The sequence below is a fragment of the Rhyacophila brunnea genome, unplaced genomic scaffold (genome assembly GCF_057557595.1).
Source record: "Rhyacophila brunnea isolate RB1 unplaced genomic scaffold, BYU_Rbru_1.0 scaffold_12, whole genome shotgun sequence".
Classification (NCBI taxonomy): Eukaryota; Metazoa; Arthropoda; class Insecta; order Trichoptera; family Rhyacophilidae; genus Rhyacophila; species Rhyacophila brunnea.
Window position 1 is genome coordinate 39,140,551 of NW_028232774.1, and position 16,577 is coordinate 39,157,127.

At 31.8% G+C, this 16,577-nt stretch overlaps 1 protein-coding gene across 1 annotated transcript in view; it reads left to right on the forward strand.

Annotated features, from left to right (window-relative positions):
* Positions 1 to 4,594, forward strand: part of Sbf (SET domain binding factor) — a 132,487-nt gene extending 127,893 nt beyond the window's left edge. The window contains exons 37-40 of the mRNA XM_085961259.1: positions 450 to 576; positions 2,980 to 3,059; positions 3,411 to 3,493; positions 3,996 to 4,594. Coding sequence (XP_085817385.1) covers positions 450 to 576; positions 2,980 to 3,059; positions 3,411 to 3,493; positions 3,996 to 4,088 — 383 coding nt within the window. The 3' untranslated portion in view covers positions 4,089 to 4,594. The remainder of the gene's footprint in view (positions 1 to 449; positions 577 to 2,979; positions 3,060 to 3,410; positions 3,494 to 3,995) is intronic.
* Positions 4,595 to 16,577: the final 11,983 nt, after the last annotated feature.

The window sequence follows — 16,577 nt, forward strand, 5'->3', positions numbered from 1 at the left end:
AATTCTAAAATCGTGTAAAGATGACTAAAAACGTTACCCATTTACTTTAAAAAGAAAACATGTCAATGAATATATTATTATTGTTACTAATAGAATAATAAACAGAACATAAAATGGACATATGTTGGATTTATATGAGAAATAATATTTCGTTTGACAGGCATCTTTTGCACCCGCGACCCGCAATCCGCACATCGCCTAGCAACGATCTTTTTAGACCGTGCCTCAACTAATGCATGGCCTTAATTAAATAAACAGACTACAGAAGGCCCAATCTCGCAATCATCGTTTAATGAACTGAACATTTTTTTAATTACGCTTATCAAACTGTCAAGTCTTATTTTGATCTTTGATTGACTTAAAAATTCTCAAATGCTTGTTGTCAGTGAAAATAAATATTGTATTCTATTAAAAAAAACTATATATTTACTGATATGACGTTTTTCCAGGTGTGGCAACTCTTCAAACATCATCCCAGCAATATTATGACCAGTTCAGCTCAAATGTCGCTGAGAATAAAACACACGAAGGTTACCTGTATAAAAGAGGAAACTTACTCAAAGGATGGAAGCAAAGGTATATTATAGTATATTAAAAAATCAATCATACTCTCAATGACATTTAACCTTTTTACTCCCAGCTGATTTAGCCTAGCATATGCGAAAACTCCCAAGCGTTTTTTGCCAAAAAATCGTCGATTTAGTTTTTTTTAAATAAATAATTCTACACATGTTTTAAAAATTTGAAACTTTTTTTGTGTGTTCTCAATGGTGTATAAAGCAATAATAAGTAATAATATTGATAGTTTACATCAATAAAACAAAAGAAAAAAATAATGTATCAATATTTATTTAGAAATGAACGGATAAAACTATGTTTGAACTGCAAAACAAGTGTGACAACATTTTTTTATTTAGAATTGATATATCAAATTTTATAGTATAATCTATTCTTATCTAGTAACAGAAAAAAAAATAAACTTATTATTATTTCTCTATGAAATAGAATTTTTATAAAGTAAAGTCAAGGTATTCAAGAATATTATTCAATTCACGAAATCGCACGAGAATTCGATACAGTATCGAGGACTAACTGTTATGGGAATGAAGTAATTTCAAAAAATAAGTTTCAAAGCATTAAATCTATTATAATAATATTTATTCATGTATTTTTTCACCATCCTACCAAAAAAACAGTGGGCATTCATTGTTCGCTCATTAGAGTTCATAAAAATTACAAAATTCATAATTATGTGATATATGAATCATAAAACAACTAAAAGAAATCTCAGAACTTAAAATGTGTCATAAAAATATTGTTTTATTATTTTTATGACCCTCTTTGGTTTCGAGTTCGACAGCAAGAGCAATTATGACTTGTGAGTTATTAGGGTATGACATAATTATAAACAAGTGCCATACTAAAATAAATATTAGTCACACCTAACACAGACCGAATATAATGCTATGTCTACATGAGACGAAATATGACGGGAAAAAAATTGGAATAAATCGTAAATTTGGATCCAAACTTTCGGCCGATGGATCGGCCCAGATGGAGTTTTCGCATAGGTATGGTGGGCCGAAATATCGGCCGATTGGGAGTAAAAGGGTTAAATAGGACTTCAGAGACATATGGCAGAAAGATGGCTCAAGGTGTGGAAGGTACAACCACCAACTATACGCATTGTTCAATTATGTCCCCACCATCGCGTGACAGTGGGCTGATTGCTTTGAGCATAACATACTTCAAGGACACACAACCATCAAAGAAGCTCTTCTTCAACAGACCGGCACATCTATTCTATACACAAGGCTGCTATCGGGGGTAGTTTATCATATTATGTATTGAGGCGGTTAATTGTTACAATAAGTTAACCGTCGTAACTGTCAAAAAGTGCTATGTTTTAACAGCACCTCTCTTGGTTTTGTTAACTTTTACAGCGAGATAGACAGTTTTGACAATTTACGACGGCCAACTTATTCTAACAATTATAATACCCCAATACATGAATATAATAAACTACCGTCGATACCCACCGATAGCAGCCTTGTGTATAGAATAGATGCACTGAAGGGAAAAATAGTAAAGTGTAATGACCAAATGCAGAGATGTTGACGTTAAATTGGCATTACCTAAGACGTTCTAAGAATAACAATAACACATTTCTTTATCTCACTTTTACAAAGTTGCCAATTTCGACAATGTAATTTTATGCATTGCTTAAAACCAGTATTCGAACTGCATATATGAGGAGATTAGAAACAAAAATGGCTATTTCCGTTTTCATAAAATGTCTTATATGTAGGTATAATTTCTGAAAAAAGTATTTTAAAATGTTGTATGTATACTAATAATATATAACATTTTATAATGTGTTTTTATGAATTATGCCTATAATAAAGAAATAAGACATATTTATTGAATTCCCAACATTTTTCAAAAATGGAAACTTCTTTTTGTTGTTTCTAAAGCCCTCATAATATAATTATGCCATAAAAATAAAATCATAAAAACAAAATTGTCTCACTTTCCGTCGAACGAAGTAGACATTCCGCGGCGCTGCTAGTACATCTAATGTCAGTGTGAATTAATTTATTGTTACAATATTAAACAGCAGCTTTCCAGAGTCGAAAGGCAGCTAATAATTAATTGAAGTCATTCAGAAATAATCAACAATAATATGAATGTCGCCAAATAATTGATCCGAAGATTAATTAGGAGAAAAAAATATACTGTGTTGAAAGCGATACAGCAGTCCTGAGTCCGAGGTGATAGAGCAAACTTAAGGGAGACAGAGGATAGACATTTCATGACTTATTGCGTTGTAGTACCGATGGTGAATGAATCAATCATTTTTGCTATAAGAGCAATCTGGTTAAGTTGCGGCCGCTGGTTGGTTGATTATTTACACTTACACATCAGTATTCTGAACAATCTAATCATAATTTATTATAATATTTTCTTCTTTTGTTTTAGATGGTTTGTGCTGGATTCTATTAAGCATCAGCTTCGATATTATGACGCCGTGGAGGACTCTCATTGTAAAGGACATATAGGTGAGAAACATATAGACCTTGTTATGGCATTTCTGGATATTCATAATATGAATGTATTTTTATTATTTAGTTCACGAAATTGACATAATTAATTATTTTTGTTAATTGATCTGATCTTTGTTTCGTAAAGTCTTCGCGCTACAAATGGTTTCAATAGATGGTTCTAAAGATGAGTTTGTAGCCTTCAATGCTTTAAGTTTTGTCTTTTCTTAAATATGTATGGATCTACAACTCATTCTCTCAAACAACTGACTGATTTGTTTCTTACGACATACCATAGATATTATAGTAGTAAGATATTAGTTTTCATTAATAAACTAATGTTTCCCGAATATTCTTACCTTGTTTTAGATCTGGCGGAAGTTGTTTCTGTAGCGCCTGCACTCCCAGCACCAGGACCTCCCAAAAAAACAGATAGCAAATCATTCTTTGACGTAAGTTCCACTTTACTTCACCCCATCGTGTTTTAGCATCCGGACGTTGGGCAATTTCAAAGTCATGCCATTCCACTCGGTTCCTTCTTGTATTTTTATTACAGAGTGACGTGGGATCAATCAGTAACATGTCACATAACGAACTCGAGTGTTTGTGATGGGGTTGTACCAGTGTACATTTGACTACACTACTACTTCGAATTAGAATGAAAAATAAAAATTTTACTTCATATTATTGAAGGGTTTGTTTTTTATAATGCTTAATTTAATGTTCATTTAAAATATGTATCTAAGAGCTTGTCCAGATGACGCGTGTCTCACCGCGAGTGTATGCGGACAGCTCAATGAGGTCGCCTGCAAGCGAGAGTTGACTCGTCGCTATTGAATGTGGGCGGCTCAATGAGCTCACTTGTAGTTGGAGAGCACGCGACTTATTACAAGCGAGTCATATCGCGCCATCTGGACAAGGCCTAACATAGTGATTTTTAAATTCTATTTCCAGTTACGAACGAGCAGACGTACATTCAATTTCTGCGCGGGTACCTCTACACACGCGCAAGAATGGATTGAAAAATTACAAGCATGCTTGCAGTAGATGAGATCCCAGTTCCATTAAAAAAAGCTTCTGTGAAAATACTTTTAATTTGATAGATAAACCGTTCAACTGTTTTATTTTAGTCACGCTTAGAATAGATCCCGAGATAAAAATGATCTACGTTGCAAACGGCGAAAAATGACATCTGTACCTAGATTGCTAGAAACTAGTAATGCTAGTAAGAATCTATTTGTTTTGAAGTCCGTACTTTGTTTGATTCCAGTCAACGCTTTCACTTGATGATTCTGTTCATTAACTCATTTCAGTGATTTGAAATTATTATTATATAATTTAAAAAATTTTCAACAAAGAGATTTACTCACATCATATATGTTTGCTCGGATGATTGTTTGTAAGTACGTAATGATAATTGATGTGCATCTTACATTTTCTACAATTCGTTTCAGTCGGTCAATCGCGGAGACTGTTCTGTTCGAAAAAGGGTCATTCATTTTTTTTTTAAACCTTATCGCTCAAGGTGTTAATTAAATTGCCAATTATTTCATAAAATAAAAATAAATTTGTAAAAATAAGGTAAACTATGTTAAAAAAAAGTGTACAATGATGATAGTTAAATTAAATTTGTAGTTCATTTGTTGCGGATGACAGCTACAATTGTTAATTGACATTATTGTCTGTTACATCATCCTTTCAGTGAAAATGTTTCATTTTGTTCTTTACAAATCATTACTATACTGTGTCGCCATTTATGATTGAATGTTAGAATAAATTAGAACACATAAATGATTCATTAAAGGTCCATCATTAATAGTTTTAAGAGGAATATAAATTTTGACATTTAAAAGTTTAATGAAATGAGAGGGTGAATTTATTAATAATTGCAGTATAAATAATAATTTTGTAAATAATCGTTCACGGGATGCTATTATATAATATAGCATTTCAGCATGTTTACATTTCCTATTATTATTATTACATTAATAATATATGTTGCATTTAAATGTTATGTAATTATGTATAAATATATTTATTTTGTTTAATTATTGTAGTACTCATTGAAAATGTTTACTATTAGTTTTGTGTCTTTTGGTATTCATCCAACAAAAGTTACCATTAACTATTCTGTTTTTAGAAATACCTGAAAACCTGGCAACACTTATAATTTTTTTATTTATTTAAAAGTCACAGATATGACGGTCATGCAATTAATAATTGAGATTCTTACCTTTTAAGTGTAACTATGCCATTTATAAGGCACTCGGCTGATATCTAATTTTTTAGAAAATTAATGTGTACTTCTCTATTGTGAATACAGTTCATGCTTTCAAAACAGTTTAAAACTCTCTTCATACTAAATTCTCGAGATACACATTGAACTATATTTAAGTTTTTGATAATGTGAACATGTGTAAGGTGTTTTGTTTTTATTCTGTCATATGAAGCGTCTAATTACAAAAAGCGACAAGTCCACAATTCAATATTTTCGGGAAACAACGTTTTTATGTTTCAAGCTTCAATTATTTGTTTTAACGTGAGATTATTTTTTCCGTTGTATTCTATGTCGAAATTAGAACCAAAAGGCAATTTGTTTCAGCCGATAAACTCTTAAATGTAATAAATATAGGTAAAATAAAATTGGACGTAGCGCTATTTGTACCTCACTTTTTAATTTACTCCGCATAAGGCACATATTTCCGTGGCACTGTCATGAGTTTACCAGATGCTACAGCATGGGAGACGTCCTTTTCAATATTGAACGTTCCCTTATTGGTTGACTTAAACACGCGCGAAATCAACCAAGCTTTAAATAATATGAATCACGGACTTGGCGCTTTTTGTAATAAATCGAGACTTAAAATATTTTTTTTCGTAGGGTTATGTCGCGTTTTGTAATTTATAGATCAATACATATTGTGTAAAATTATACAAAGAATACGTGCGTATTTTTTCTCGATTTTGACCAAATGTGGACTTATCGCTTTTTGAAATTAGACGCCTCATATATCAAATAATAGTATAATATTTAAAATATAATATTCCTGTGATTCTTTAGTAATTTGTTAGCAAATAAAATATTAATTGAAGATCGCTTAGTGTGGTGGGTTATACTTTGGTTAATTTTAACAAGGTCTTATTTTTTTTAAATGACTCATAAAATTATATCTTGACAGTTATTGAATGTTTATGATAATGTGGTCATTTGATACCATTGTTAAATCACAAACAAGTGAAAGAAATAACTTCATTTTATTATAGTTTTATCTTTCATCTGTCATAAGTTTACTTGTGTAACATGTGATAAATAAATGTTGGTATCTGATTTTATCAACTTTTCATGAGGCATATTTTTGACACATTTTACCAAAAAATTGTTGTATTGCAATGATGAAAAATAATTGGTACTTGTTAAGACGATACATCAGTGAAACGGCAAATAATTTTCAACTATAGGCGTGACGAAATTTTGGACTCGCTGGCATTCGGAGAGAAAACGTCGAGCTGGGAACACGTCAATTTGTTTCGTGATGGCGACGGGGGTATTAATTCTTAAATCGTGTAAAGATGACTAAAAACGTTACCCATTTACTTGAAAAAGAAAACATGCCAATGAATATATTATTATTGTTACTAATAGAACAATAAACAGAACATTAAATGGACGCATGTTGGATTTATATGACAAATTATATTTTGTTTGGCATGCGTCATTTGCACCCGCGACCCGCAATCCCCGCATCGCCTAGCCACGATCTTTTTAGACCATGCCTCAACTGAGGTATAGCCTTAAATGATAAGACACATTTTAAGCAATGCAAAAATTCACATAAGAGACTCAACCTCACGCATGTATACTAAATTGGGTCGAATACATTGCAATACTGTAGAACCCCGATCTATCGTTCTCGCATAACTCGTTTTCCCGCACGGATCATTCATTTTTGAAAGACCCGCCAAACACCCATAAGAACAATATTAAATAATCCCGCAATGACCGTTCCCCGATTTATCGTTTTCCTCGATCTATCGTCTAAATATTATGGTCCCATCACAAATATTATCCTGATTACGTTTTTGTTGGAATATTTTTCATTTCGCTTTCGTAGAATTGTTTATGATACATACAGACCTTTCAGTCGCGTCGCTTTGTGTGCACAGGTCGGTTAGCGCTCAGGCTTGCCTCGCATTTCATATCACGAATTTTTCACGGAGAAGTCGCAACTAAAATGCCTCACCCCCATGAAGAAAACTAGGACTCTAGCTGAGAAACTGAAAATAATTCAAGATGTCAGAAAAAATCCAGGAGAAAAACGAGTTTTTTTAAAAAAAAAAAATATATCCGCATTTATCATTTTTTTAGGGGGTCCCTTGAAAACCGTAGAATCGAGGTTTCACTGTACATGTAGAAAATCATGTCTCATTGTCACTTTGAAACTATATCAGTACTACGGGTGCACATTTAAAACGTAACAGAATTTATTAATTAGGTCTTATTCCTAGTTACGTTAGGTTGTGTTGGGTTTTGGTTTTTTTAGTATCGCAATAAACGAGGCGCAAAGACTCCACATCACAGCACTCATGCTTGCGATGATGACTCATATATTATTACAGTAGCTCGTTTTAAGTCGCTTTGTATTGTATCTGGCTGTTTTTTAGTATCAAAAAATGTGTTCTGTTTTTGTCAGCCAATTACTTTTTAACACTGCAAAAGATATCCTCTTGATATGCTATTAAAATCAAATGCTTTTAATGTCCTGTGGAGTAATGCAATAACTACAAGGTTTTATGTTGTTTTGAAATACCTATTCCTTTTATATGTAACACGCCAATGTAAATTTCTGGTGGGTCTTAATGGTAAAACACATTTTAGGAAGGAAGTATACAAAAATCACTTGCAAAATTTGTGTATAAAAATTACTCTTAACAAATCCCTGTTTCAATACTTCAACGTCGTATGAAAATGTGAATATAAAAGATTGTCTAACTGGAGTATAGTATCGTTTTATCTCACCCCTGCAAAATATTGTAAAAAACTCAATACAGCATTATTAAAATTTTGTATTATTCAAGAATTACTTTTATTTAAAAAAAAATTAACATGCAACCTTGTAATAATATGTGTTGCCCTTGTGCCCAGCCGCGGAATCAAATTCACGACACTCGAGTTTAGAGTCAGATACTCTACCAACCGGTGAGTAATACAGTAGGGTTGAAATATCTTCTTTTGCCCAGTGAGTAATTAAATACCGATTAAAAAAAAATTAATTGTTTTATTATAGAACAAACATTTCATACCACACTAGAAACCAAGCAATGTTTGAATTCATTTATATTGTATTAGGATTCATATCATACAAAGCTTTGTTCATCCATTGAATCAGTACACTATAGCTCTCTCTTGCTCTATCATTATTATGAAAAGGGAACATTCGTAGTTGAAACTAGAAAATTGTGTAACTCCAAAAACACTACTTTACCGGAGAGACAAAAAAACATAGTTTTGTGTACAAATCTATGGCTATGGAGTTAAATCATCCATGATTTAACAATGCTCTACATTTTTTTTGGAATTACATCATTTGCATGGCAATTAACAACGGCCTTCAAAGTATATTTTCGATTAAAACGAGTTACACATTTTTCTAGTTTCAACGACGATATTCATCCTTCCATTTTTTGTCTCACTCCATGGCTTTTCATTCCACATATAATATTATCAATCCTAACATTTTTAAAGTCTTATTTGTGTCAGTTAGGTACCACTGCTTGACAGCATTTTTCCAGCTGTAAATACTCACCGATCACCATGGACATTGCTGATTCAGCAGTTTGATGTCTATCATATAGCAAACTCGAGTCTGTTTTTGAATTTCGAGTCTGGTAAATTCATATATTTTTCAATGTGTGTTTCTACTCAAAGCATAGACCTAATAAATTGATACAGTGGCACATAATTACTGTTGGAATGAGATTTTGCTGTACTGTACATATTTGATGGATGAACTGTAGTTGCGATCTGCTATGTATTTTTATAATTTGTACACTCTGTGATACTTGAAGCACTCGACACGCCATCACAAGATTCTCAGATATATTTAATAAGTTTTTTAAGTAGATCTCAGTACAAATACAAAATATATGTTTAATTTGATTTTAAAAGATTATTTTTTTTAATAATGTATGTTTTTACATTCAGAGGCATTCCTTACAAGAGCCGAGTTTATGTATAAAACTGCTATAAAAAATAATCAAACTCACTTCACCATTATCATTATATTATATCTATAGATTACCAGTAAAATGTTGTCTATCTCTTTTGTAAATTATTATTCTTAAAATTTTCTTCTGAATTCCTTTAATTTATTATTTAACAAATATTTTTTTACCTTTAGGATTAACAAATTCATGTATAATATTATATATTCATTATTTTCGATTGTATATTTTTTATATTACATTTTAAATAATTTACATTATGTACTATTCCTTTCATACCTAATACTATGTTTGTATATCCCCAGATAATAATTAACTATGGTTCTTTTCAAGCAGTATTGCCATTGAACATTTAGTGAATTCCTGGTAATTTAATAATCTTTGGTTGTTCATTAAATCTATTCCATTTTTGAAAAATATTTTAATAGGTAGCCATAAATATTTTTTTTTTTTTTACGACTGCAGAGTATGTTTCTGTTATCATTATCTTATAACCTTGCAATATTTTCAACAGGTAGGTATTATTAATTTACCATTTCATTCTTGTAAATATGTAAATTGAAAAAACTAATTGTTAATACGATAAGAGCTGAAGATTTATCCAATCCAGAAACGGTAGAATTTAATAATAAATTTAGCTAAAGAAAAATGTCAATGTGACATTTGTTTTCCTCTTCTGTATTTGTTGGTCGTTTTCGTATTAATATTACATATATTTAATAGGTGTCAATTATTTTTATTTGTACATACATACTTACTCAATTAATATTATTAATCATACAATTTTTCTTATCAACAGGAATATATTGTGATTAAAAGAAATATGACAAAATGTGAAATGGCGTAATATTTAAAAGCTTTCAGTAAAAACCAAAACAGAAAAACATAAAGATGTTTTGTTAAAGTTTTTTTTTAGTTTTCTTTTATATTAAGGCAACAGAATTGATGTTTTCAATTTCAATAGAACAAAAATTGTAATAAATTATAATCTCTACGAGGACCAAATTGATTGTGTCTAATTTTAAAAATTTGGCCTCAACCACACATAACAGTAAAGTTGTTGGATAATTTTCTATATATTATTTTAAATGCTTACATTTTTTGTTATTATGTTTTAATTGATTCAAACTAACTTGTACCTCGTAAGTAAAAACATATCATCTGTTTTACATTCAAACTTCTATTAAATCTTAAATGCTGTAACAATTAGTTTAATATTCTTAATTAACATTCCTCCAATGGTTTGATTTACCTACCGTCACTTAAGGCCCAAAATACACAGATTCAACTTGTTTTGTAAATTTTGAATAAATTCAATTTTGCTGGCAATTTTTAGGGATGGCCAAAGCCCATTTCAATAAATTGAAATAATCTGTACTAATTTTATACACTTAGTAGTCAACGTAATTTAATAACAAACATTCAATCGCAAATGTTACTAAATTATATGGATTTAGTTTAGTACCTCAGAAAATGCATTATTTTAATTTATTCACCTTCCTAGAAAGCCATATTCTAATAATTAATATATATTTACACTTCCTAACACTAAAATATGGAAACTAACCAATTGAATCATTAGCTAATTGTATTACTTGTATACATTTTCATAAATACATAATAATTGTTATCATCCCAATAACTTGACTTTACGACATGTGAATTACAGACAGACAAATTATTGTACATACAGTTAGATTCATATACTTATTGAAAAAACTATTAACTAATCCAAGTAAATTAAACTACAAATAAAACAATAATTATTGTTTGTGTGCTCTTCATTTTGTGTCACCACAAATACGGTTTATTTATAGATTGGAGTGTCTTTTATTATTTTCAACAGTAAAATTTTAAACAAAAGTTTACAACCGATTAAATGAATTACCTTATCGGATTTTTCTTTTCATCCATTCCTGAATAATTGCAGCAACCATAAACAAACGCTTAAAAAATACCTCGTAATAAAATTATTTTTCCATTAGGGCAAAGTAACTGAGGTTGTATTTTTTAAAAGGGGAAATTGGGAGTAACTTTTTTGAAATTACTGTTTCTTTGAAGAAATTTCTTACGTATTTTTTAGAGAAATGTTTTGTATTCTGTTGTCTTTTCTCAAATATATATCTTGAATGTTGCTGTTTACTCTACCGTGTTAACTTAATGTGTATTATTTAATTATCTATGTTTTTAATATTATTGTGACATATTATTTTTTTCACCAGTAACCGAGTGACATTCTTCAAATAGAATAGTTATTATGATAAACTTGTGTAATCATTAGTGAATTGGTGTCTTCTCGTATGCTTGGAGATATTTTGAAGATAGGTTTTATAATTATTTTTTTTATGTTTCGCAGTCACGTTGAGAGTATTTGTATTTTTTGTTATATAATTATGTTCAATTTTATCAATAAAAAATTGTCAGAAAGAAACACTATGTTTTAATTTAGATGACCCGATTTAATTTTGGATATATGAAATGAATGTAGCGGTCAACGATCTCAGGCCTTGTCAGCATTATTTCGACAAAGTAAGAATTAGCAAGTCATTTAACTATCGCATAATCGTCCCATCTGCAGTCAGCATATTCTGTACGCGTGACATTCTTCGATGGGGGCCTCGGGATTGGTCATCGAAGTTGGAATAATGCAGACGCCAACAGATTCCCCAAATGCAAACTATATCAACAGAGACTCGCAATTTACTGAATATTTATGTAAGTATATAAATAGCGAGTCATATTTGATGAGTTAGTCTTAGTATCAATCTCAGTCCGATCAGTAATCTTCGTGTCAGTCAGATCTCAGTCTCTGTATCACTCCGCACAGCATCTCATCTACCAAGCCTCGAACCTCGGATCAGTAACATAACTCTTGTACCGACTGTTTACGCTGCAATAATAACTCGCTCCTCTTCCCGACTTCTTCATCTCAACTCCGGGTCACCCCCTAAGCGGTCTCATGAGTAAGTGGCTGGGGATACATAATTTTCACATTGTTGCATTAACTATAGTGAAAAATCGATAAAGCCGTATTGTACGAACTGAATCCATATCTAAATTATTATAACTAGCAGAGCCAGCTGTCACGTTAGGTCTTGCAGACAGCTTGGCGTCCTAATTACATAGTGTTAGATTTAAGTCGTGGTAATATTTTTCACACATATGTTGTCCACATCATCCGGATTACGAGACGGACCAATTTCTAGCATTTAAGAACATTTTATAATCACCCTTTGACAACTTTTACTTCAAAAAAATTGCATAGAATCATTTTCAGTCTTAATGTATGTAAATTCCAGCCCTTTTTCCATATATTAATCTTAGCATATTTTTATATTTAAAAAAAGCATCGGTTATCATTAATCGGAAAGCATTAGATAAATAATTAAAATTGTTTTTTTATTAATTATAAGTCTTAAAATTTTAAATAATTCCTGCATTTTGTCTACGCCTTTGACAAAATATCCGGCATCCGTGTGTTTACATACAGGGAAATGGGTACGCTTCTCGCCTGCAGTAGGGAAAGGGAATGCAATGAGACGCGTTGATCGGCAAGCGTAATAGAAATACTTTTGGTGCGAGACTGCACCAGGCACACAAACTATGAAGTAGTGTCACTCTCGTCCCCGCTACTCCTAATATAAAATTGTATAAAAATGTAGTCTTAACCAGTATTATTTAAATAAATTTCGTCGTTTTCAAACCATCATCCGAGGTGTTTATTTTTGCTATCACTACAAATATTTTTGGGTTATATTAGGTCACGGGTTCCCAACCTATGGGTTTCTGTGCGGTCGCCAACTTTTACAGTCAACTAAAAAAATATTCACTATAATGCAATTTTTATTTTTAGTGGTGTCTGGGTCTGGTTATTCAAATTTAAAACATTTATCAGAAAGGCTAACGTCACACGAAACTTCGTCGTCTCACATGAAAAATGCTGTGACGTTAAAACTTGTTGGTAAATCAAACATTTATTGTGAGGGGAAGAGGAGGTTGATGGATGTGGGTAGGTTGGTTGACTTCAATGAATCGAAGGTGGATGCGTGATTAAGTAAATACCCAATTTATTTCCCTCAACAATAAATGATACAAAAATTACAGACAGTACATTTATAGTTGAATATTAATTTGACAATTTAAATTACGACGACGTGTTATGAGAAAAATTACTGATTCGGCGATCAGAGATTCGGCCGTAGGTTGGAAAGATTTTACGACGTGTGATGACAGATTTCTCGCGCCCCGAGCTTTTATATCAATTCCAAACAAAGGAAATCTACAATAACTTGGAGCTACAACCTGAAGCTGCATGTCACTGTTTATTACATGAACTACGCCCTCAGCATTTCCTGATTGCCTTATAAAATAATTAACGAGACATTTCTAAATACAATGTTGCTGAGAGTGCATTCCAGATTATTACAAATAACTAATTTTATCAAGAAAGCATTGTGTGTTATGAAATCGGCGTCGGGCAAATAACTGAGGCGGGTTGACTGACCCCTGGTACGTGCCGTCAACCAGATTTCATGAATGATGTAACAAGCCTTTCTTATCAACTAACTTACAAAGTAGCATAAGTTATTGGGTACTTAAATAAATTATCATAACTTATATACTATGATGGGAGATTTTATGGTACACCCACACATTGTTGAAAAATTAGACAGTGCATTTAGGCGCAATATTCAACGCCGTAATCAAGAATTTGACAGAAATGAATTAGTAATAGCTACAAAAGGTATGTTTTTTTTAAAATTAAATATAATTATACTCTAACTAAAGCAACAGCCACTATACAAAATAAATGACCTACATGCAAGTATTGTTATAATTCAAAATAATAATTAAAATAAAATACTTGTATGTTTTGATTGATAATTAGGTGCATATTTATTAGATATTTCACGTCATCTGACCGTACTTACTGAAAGATGCTAGAGCCGCCACTGTTTGTCCCACAGAACAGATAATAAATAGAATACCGATAGGCTATATTCAATAAGCCGCATGTTGATGGAGGGTCTTGAATGTGTGAGTGTCCTACGAAAATGAAGCACGCATTATGCATGTGCAATAGTGTGTGTAATACACTAACATTAAATGAGCGTAAATGCATAAACCGAGAGCAGTTTTCAGTATTCGACGTATAACTTATTCTTGACACGTGTGTAAGTTTAACCCGGATTCTTCCTTACTCGAGTCGGTTACCTGCTATCGCTTTACCCGTTAGGTATTTCAGTTCCCATTATTTCTGAGTTCCCTGGTCTGTCCCGATTCACAGTATTTCTTAAAAACGATTTAATTCTTTTAACAGTTGAAAAACACCTTCAACTTTCCCCAGATGTTAACAGAATCATCCACATGATTTTTAACACTTAATATATCAATAAAATGATGTCGGAGACTCTTTGTTTTAATCCACACATTCATTGATGTCCCTAGACAAAATGCCGCCCCTAGACAGCGCCAAAATGCCGCCCCATTTTTATAGAGTACAAGCTGAAGTACCCGGCATCGCACAGGGTCGTTTCGTGGATACATTTATCTTAGATATTTAAAAAATAATAAAAAGTAATTATCTTTTTAATAATAAAATATCTGTGTAATACAATATGGCAATATGAAAATAGGAGTAAAGGTCAAACAAAAGAACACTAAATAAAATCGAATCCAAAATATGCAAACGTTATTAGTATTAATATGTAGTAAAAAATCCAAAATTGGATGGAACAAACAAACAACAAACTTGTATTTTATATGATTTGATTGATTTAGGTGATTTAGGGTAAGTGCGGCATATAAATTGACTAGATGAACTTTAAGCTGATGTTGAACTTTAATCTGTTCATCAATAATCTCTTTTTCGACTACCATATTCATTAGATGTATATTTTGCATGATTAATTATAATAAAAATGTTTTAAGGAAACAAGGCGAGTAGACGCTCTTATCCCCGCATTTGGGGTAAGAGCATCTAGTTAAATGATTTCTCATAATTATTACTAGTCGAAAAATATATCAACCTCAGGATAATATAATATTTTAAGTGCAACATTTTGATTGTTTATGGTGGTAAATTTCCTTAGGGGACAGAAGATATTAAATAAAATCAAAAAAGGTTGGGGAAGTGCGGCATATGTAGCACTAGTGATGTGACTGGTAAAATAAAATAGGTAACTCGTTATTTTTTAAATATTTTATTTGCTGAATAATTTGAGATGTAGGTAGGTACACTGTAAAATTCAACATGTTCACAGTACATAATCTAATAAATATAAATCAATATTTGTTTGTTTGTTTGTTCGTATTTTATGCGCTGCCATACCGTTCATCCGATTGCGATAAAACTTTGTCAACTTATTGTTTGCACTTGCGCAAAGAGTATAGGCTATATCTTATATATAAAAATGAATGTCTGTCTGTCTGTCCCGTATGCGTTCCTATACCATTCATCCGATTGCGATGAAATTTTGAAAAGTGGTTGTATGCACACCTGCAAATGTTTCTGAATTAGAAAAATCATCATCATCTTCTTCTTCTTCTTCCTTCTATTTTCTTTTATTCGTATGGTTCCTATACGATGCATCCGATTGCGACGAAACTTTCGTCAGTTATTGTACGCATACCCGCAAAGGTTTCTAAATTAGAAAAACCATATTCTTCTTCTTCTTCTTCATTGTATCTTCTTTTATTCGTATGGTTCCTATACCATTCATCTGATTGCGATGCAACCTTCGTCAGTTGTTGTGGTAACACTCGCAAAGGTTTCTAAATTAGTACAACCATCTCCTTCTTCTTCTTCTATTCTATATTCTTCCATTCGTATGCGTTTCTATTCCATTCATCCGATTGCAATAAAATTTTCGTCAGTAATTGTGCCAACACCCGCGAAGGTTTCTGAATTAGTACAACCATCTTCTTCATCTTCTATTCGTATGCTTCCTATTCCATTCATCCGACTGCAATAAAATTTTCGTCAGTAATTGTGCCAACACCCGCGAAGGTTTCTGAATTAGTACAACCATCTTCTTCTTCTATTCATGTTCCTAGACCATTCATCCGACTGCAATAAAATTTTGATCAAGTGTTGTGCTCACGCCCGCAAAGGTTTCTGAATTGATACACTATTTTCTTCTTATCTTTCTTCTATTCTATCTTCTTCTATTCGTATGCGTTCTTATACCATTCATCCGATTGCGATGAAATTTTGACCAGTTGTTGTGCATACGCCCGCGAAGGTTTCTAAATTAGTACAACCATCTTCTTCTTCTTCTATTCGTATGCGTTCCTATACCATTCATCCGATTG